The sequence below is a fragment of the Neomonachus schauinslandi genome, chromosome 2, assembly GCF_002201575.2.
Source record: "Neomonachus schauinslandi chromosome 2, ASM220157v2, whole genome shotgun sequence".
NCBI classification, from domain to species: domain Eukaryota; kingdom Metazoa; phylum Chordata; class Mammalia; order Carnivora; family Phocidae; genus Neomonachus; species Neomonachus schauinslandi.
In genome coordinates this window covers 79,361,655-79,368,493 of record NC_058404.1, presented here as the reverse complement: position 1 = coordinate 79,368,493, position 6,839 = coordinate 79,361,655, and the positions used below count along the sequence as shown (strand labels likewise).

Genomic DNA, 6,839 nt, shown 5'->3' with positions numbered 1-6,839 from the left:
CCCACTCAGTGGTGATATTCTGTGCATCTCTTCGATTCTTTTACAAGATGCCCCCTAAAAATTCTTTGCACTCTTTGCATTGACAGGTGGAGTCAATATCCCCTCACCTTGAATCTGGGATCAGTGAGTGCTTTGTAATAGAATTCTGCAGAAGTGACACTGTGCCAGTCTCTAGGCCCAGACCTTAAAAAACTGGCAGCTTCCACCTTCCAACTCTTTGGACACTCCTTCTTGGAACTGAGCCACCATGCTGTGAGGAAGCCTACAGATCACTCTCTACAAATCACTTTGTAGAGAGACACACAGGGAGAAAACTAACACTCATCACCAAGTGAGTGAACCGTCTTGGAAGCGGAGCCTCCAGCCCCAGCAAAGATGAGCTGTCCCAGCCAAGCCCTGCTCAGATTGCAGAATGATGAGTAAAGTAAATGACTGCTGTTGTCTCAAGCCACTACCGTTTTAGGGTGAATTTCTTTAGCTGCAGTAGATAGCCAGAACAGCCTGTGATATAATGTTACCAGTGCTCCAAACTCACCTTTCCACAATATGTCTCACACCAGTAGTGCCTTAAAGGACTCCAAGGGAGAACTTCCTCTAAGGAGCCCTCAATTTTTTCTTGTATGTCAGAAGCAGTGGCCTTTGTCCCTCACTTCCTCGCCCACTCCCCAATTTAGGATAAAACTCTATCATAGAAAGATGCTGAGACCCACCTTCTGCAGTGTCTGCACCCTCAGTGTTTGGATTTCTTGAGGAATCGCGAGTTTCTCTGAGCCACACACTGGACCCTTCCACAGACTCTCCTGCCTTACCCTGGAGCGGTATGGAGCCTTGGGGTGCAGGCTTCTAGAGAGGAGATAGAAGCAAAATTTGATCCAGTCAACTGCTGTCTCAGGTGGCTCTTGAACATGCGATAAGCTTAAGAGGGGGCATATAAGCCAAGCCAAGAGGCAGGGAATGCAGAGGAGACCGCCCTACCCTGGGACCCTGGCTCTAGCTGTAGTCCTTCCCTCGCGGATCAAATCTGCCTACACTGACTGTGACGGGGATGGGTTTGTCAGCAAGGCCTTCCTCAGTTCTGAGTCTTGTCGGTAAAACGCTCCTCCTTCGATTGCCAAACCCCCCTTTATTTCGGGAAGGAAAGAGTTAAAAGACTCTTGCCCTTCAGGGCCTGGGAGGGGGCGGCCGCTTTGCGCTTTATAGTGGCAGCCTGGGGAGGGTTGGGAGGTTGGGACGCTCTTGCTGTCCCAGAGTGGAGTAGACAGGCTGGGAGTGTTTCGAGGAGAAGGGGAGGACAGACGGGAGGCGTGTTCCCCTGGAGTTTTCTTTTTCTGCGAGCCTTCGCGCGCGCGCGTACAGTCATCCCTTTGGTCTGGCGATTGCGGGCAGGAGGTGGAGAGGCTCCGTCCCACCCGGTGGCCAGAGGCTGGAGGCCCGGGAAGACCTCCCAGGAGAAGCCGTGCCCAGGAAGCTTTCTGAAGCGGAGGCAGCTGCGCCTCCCGGGCCGCCGCGGCGCGGGAGCCGGGCGACGTCCACCACCCACCCTCGCCGGCTCCGCTTCCTCCCGCCCGGGTGCGCGCAGCTGTCTGAGCCCGCCAAGCTCCACGGTCGGTGCAACTCTTTCCTCTCAGGGAGCCGGGAGGCGGTGGGGATGGGGGGTTCGCTGCCTGGGCCCCTCGGCTAGGAGGAGAGGCGAGCCCGGCGCCCGCCGCTTGGCGACCCTCCGCACAGGGGTTGGCACCCACCTGCCCAAGGGCGCGTGGCGGGGCGGGCACCTCCCCGGGAAGGGCGCGCTCCGGAAACGTTTGGGGGTTGGGGGGACTGATCGAAAGCCCCCCAGCCTCCCCCGGCGGGATTCGGATTTTTAGTCAGAGGAAAACCAGCGGTTCTCCCTGGGTCTCCCTTTTTCCCCAAGCATGCGAGAACTTTGTGGAACATCACGCCCTTGTCGGTGGCTCCAAAGCCTACTTGTGAAGTTTACCTTTTCGGACTCGCCAGCTTCTCTTCCCCGCACGCTCGGGGTATGCCAAGGGTAGCCAAGGGCACTCGGTGTGAGGGACTGATGTGTTTTGGAAAAACCCCAGGGCGGCTAGTTTGGAAACCTGCCTGCAGAGGTCTGGGCGTTTTGTTCTGTGCTCTCCTTTAAAGGGCACTTGTTGCGTTTCACGTGCAGAAAACAACGGCTGTTTCTAGATAATCAGCCTCTGTTTACACCATCCTAATAGAGTTCCCGGATAGAGTTGGCGGCGGAGGGGGTGGGGTGGGAGGCATATTATAGTCAGGCGTCGTCAGTAAGAGCAGTTGCTATTTATTACCCAGAGAGCAGAACCCACGGAAAACTAGTAAAAAGTTTCTGGTTTATTTATTTGGGTTTTTTTTTTTTTTTCTCTCCTCCTGTAGATGTTCCCCCCCTCCGACCTAGTACCCCCTCTGTGCTAAGTGTTAATTAATTGAGAAATACCTTGGCAGTCATTTCAGTAAATTACCTGCTTTAAATTTATGCCATTTCAGTAAGGTTGGAATTTCCAAATTACTAATTATATAGGCGACCTTTAATCCTGAGAATCCAAGAGGTTAAATGCTTACAGTGTAAGCCTAAGGATTCAGTCCTCTTCCTTAATAATAGCTTTTGAACTCCACCAAATTCGAAGAAGGCTGAATCTATAAACCTTGGGCTGAACCTGAGATGCTTCACTAGAGAACTAGGTCTGATTATGACTGAGGGTTCCAAGCACAGCATGGCTTAGATCCATGGAAAACGGCTACAGATTCATCCTTGAAGGAACATGCATTTGAGAGGGGTTTTTTTGTTTGGTTTTGTATTTTTCACCCAATGATAATATGATACCCACATACCTTTGCCAAGTATCCCTTAGCTCTGCAGCTTAATTCATGCAGAAAGCTGATGGAGATGTCATCAGAAATGATGTGGTGGTGTCATTGTTGGAGGAGGAAGGAAAGTGGTTTTGGTGGTAGCTAGCTCACACCTTGGTAAGAACCCACAGCCTTGGCCTCTTTACCTCCTGCATAATCAGCCGATGAAGCAAACCATCATGCTAATGTTCAGACACTATAGTGGTACCTTTCCTGAGTGTCATAATCACCCATGATAGCCAGGTCAGTTCACTAAATATTCTCCTAGTGGACTCTACTGGGCAAAGAACCACTCCATTTCCAGGAAAGGCCTTCTCTCTCTTATTTTTAAGGAAACATTACTGAAGGGTCCATTCCAACTGGGAAAGTGGGAGGCTTTAGCCATCAAATAGCACAAGGTATTGAAGGATTTCTTTTCTCCCATAGCTATGATCTAAAGAGGAGAATGATGATATGCTTTGTTCTTCGAGTCCTGGTCTCCACTGTGGAATGCAAGTAGTGGCATTTTGTGGGTCTATCAACATTCGGTCAACTATTCACTCCAAACTGTAAAAAGCAGGAAACAATGGCAAACTACTTATAATTAAGCAAAGCAAAGTGAGGCATTATACCTGTCCTGCCCCTTCTTGGCCATGAAGCCTTAACTTCTTCAAGACTCAATTTCCCAATTAAAATGGGAATATTGCCCCTGCCTACCTAGAGTTGTAAAGCTCAAGTCAGATGCATATATAATAAATTATTAATATACATACAATGTCATTATTGTTTCGGGTTCCTGGGAAAAATCTCAGGCGAAAGCAAAAGTATATGGTATTTGCACCTTGTACTTACTTCAGACCTTCTATACAAACTGAATAAATCTTTTTTTTTATTCTTATGTTAATCCCCATACATTACATCATTAGTTTTAGATGAAGTGTTCCATGATTCATCGTTTGTGCATAACACCCAGTGCTCCATGCAGAATGTGCCCTCCTCAATACCCACCACCAGGCTAACCCATCCTCCCACCCCCCTCCCCTCTAGAACCCTCCTTGTTTTTCAGAGTCCATCGTCTCTCATGCAAACTGAATAAATCTTATTTCATCTATATATTTTCTAAACATAAGCTCTATTGATTTCCCAAGACAACTGTCAAAATTCCTAAAGGTGGTTAATACCAACCATAAATAGACCAAGAAAAAGGACACAATTTAAAAAAAAATTAAATTATGACTTGGACATATAAACCATAGACACATGCCACTGCATTAATGAGCTTATGGGTCTTCATTTAAAGAATCATTAAAAACTCATGGGGAAGAAAATGTACAAAAAATTTAAATGGGAGGAGCCATTTTTTATTTACCTTTGATTACTGTGTTACCACCAACCCCCTCATTTTCCCCAACATCTTTAAGGATTAAAGTAGAAACCTAGACTTTCTGAGCAGGAAGGACCACTTGCTCTCTGCAAGTCAATTAAGCATAAACCACAAATGATCTTTTGAAAACATGTAATCGTCCTCGTGAGCCTATTGCTTCATCAAAACTCTGGAGACTCCGTTGAAACATTTTAGCGCTAAGAAGGCAAGAGAATGAGAGATAGTGTGGTCTAGTGGCTAAGAGCTCAGGCTCAGAGTCACACTAACCTGCCTTACAATCAACATTTCCACTACCCCGTGGACCTGACAAGCTACCTGCCCTTACTGAGCCTCTGGTTCCCTCTGTTTATAACGGAACTGTGTATCGCCTTCACAAGAGCACGGTATGCATTAGATGGCACGATGCATGTCAAGTGCTCGGTGCAGTGGGCCTTTTAAATGTAGCTACATGGGATGTTTAAAAGAGAGCATGGGACAGATGTCCCTTGGAAAGCCAAATACTGTGGCTGGCCTGAGAAAGCCACTACTCCCAGTTTCACTCATTGGCAAATATTGTAATAATAATTTCTGAGGAATGGAAAAGAAAAAAAGTTCCTGTCAGAAAGGTGGATTGTACCCATTATTCATCAAGATTTTCAATAAAATAAGTATTTTGTCTTTATCAGTTATATAATTTTTAATTGAAACGAAGATTGTTAAATGTATCGATGGTGTTCACCAGAGTTCTGATTTCAAAAGAGCATTTTATAACACTTTAAATGGCTACCTGTGCTGTATTTTATTCCCACATCCATTATTTACCATGTGCAAAACAGAACCCATTTTGGAATATTGAATTACAGAATTGGGTGATTCTTAGAATTAATACCGTGTGAGTTCTACTTGGCAAATAATGCCTTTTCTCTTCCATTAATAAATAAAATTTTGTATCTCAACTCGAAGATTTTTGTAATTCAGGTTCTTATCAGCCTAGGTGTAATGGAGAGAAAAAAGTAATTTTTCATCTACTAAAGAAAAGACCGGCATATCCTCATCCATATTATAATCTAGATATAAGGATAGCTATGGATGGAGATGAGAGAGGAAAAGAGGAGGAGGCAGAGAGGCATAGAGAGAGAGAGACAGAGACAGAGACAGAGATAAAGAATTTGCCATAATGGAGCTTTGGTCTTCTCTTTTGTTTTTTCCTGCCATGGGATAACCTGACACAGATGATCTTATCCAATTACCAAATATACACTACTTTTTACTTGAAGTAATAAATGATCATTGACTACAATTTAATTGGCAGCTGGATTTTGTAACCAAAATTATTTTTCCTCCTTTCTTTTCCAGGTGAAAAAAAAAAAAAAGGGAGGGTATAAAGGCAACACAGTAAGAGACACTTCCTCAAATTTGCATCGCGATGGAAACCTTTTGCCTCAAGGTGGCGTTTTGGGTAGCGCTGGTTGGATGTGTAATCAGTGATCATCCTGAGAGCTACAACACAAACGTAAGCACTCCAGTGGATGACTTCACCGTTTTTCATGGGACGGAACTCAACTTCCTGGTTACCACTCATCGACCCACTAATTTAGCCCTACCTAGCAATGGTTCAATGCACAAGTATTGCCCGCAGCAGACTAAGATTACTTCAGCTTTCAAATACATTAACACTGTGATATCTTGTACTATTTTCATCGTGGGAATGGTGGGGAATGCAACTCTGCTCAGGATCATTTACCAGAACAAGTGTATGAGGAATGGCCCCAACGCGCTGATAGCCAGCCTTGCCCTTGGAGACCTTATCTATGTGGTCATTGATCTCCCTATCAATGTGTTTAAGGTAGGAAGTAACCACAAATATATTTGCAGGTTTGAACATATGCTCTGATTCCACAGTAAGAGAGTTGCTGCCGACCTTTGGAATTTTAGTCCACGTTTTTACTAAGAGTGATTTCTGCAGCCTTAGAACTCGGTGGCATTTAAAAATTTTATTATTTGTTAAATGTTGCACGTATTTGCTAACTTGATTGTTAACAAAATCGTATTTCTGGGCTGACTATTCAAAGTCATGGTCTTTAGCGAAGCAGATTCTCATGCCAGCCCTGAGCTTGCTAAGTGGATGGGCAATGGTGGGAAGCAACTGGATTTTTCTGAGATTCAGTTTGCAGGGTGAGATCTATTGAGCCCAAAGAGTACTTAAAATAAGTATCTCTTCAGTTTCTATTACCTTTTTAAGGTGCTGCCGTTCAGCAGCCAGATATCCACAGTAGGTCTTGAAATGAAAAGTATCCATTTTATTTTGACTGTCTGGATTGATGATGGAAGGGCATGCTGGCTTCCCTCACTGATCTGGGTGGCGTAGAGTCAGTGGGGTCCACGGGATGGCGGGCCAGTGCTAACCTTGTTGAACACTGTCACTAAAGCTGTTTAAATGAGGCATCAGTTTACTGTCACCTCCTTCGTTTCTTTGGTTTATGGAGTTTTCAGACCCACTGTGTCCCCACCCCTGAGCAAAGCAATCAGGATCCCAGGACAAGTAAGACAAAGTTGGTGCCTCAGCCCCGAGGAAGATAACTAACCCACTGTCACTGTGATCAACTCGCTTCAGGGGCCGGTTAGT

General features: G+C 45.4%; 1 protein-coding gene across 1 annotated transcript in view; it reads left to right on the top strand.

Annotated features, from left to right (window-relative positions):
- Nucleotides 1–1,560: 1,560 nt before the first annotated feature.
- Nucleotides 1,561–6,839, top strand: part of EDNRA (endothelin receptor type A) — a 57,589-nt gene continuing 52,310 nt past the window's right edge. The window contains exons 1-2 of the mRNA XM_021698775.2: nucleotides 1,561–1,604; nucleotides 5,570–6,059. Coding sequence (XP_021554450.1) covers nucleotides 5,640–6,059 — 420 coding nt within the window. The 5' untranslated portion in view covers nucleotides 1,561–1,604; nucleotides 5,570–5,639. The remainder of the gene's footprint in view (nucleotides 1,605–5,569; nucleotides 6,060–6,839) is intronic.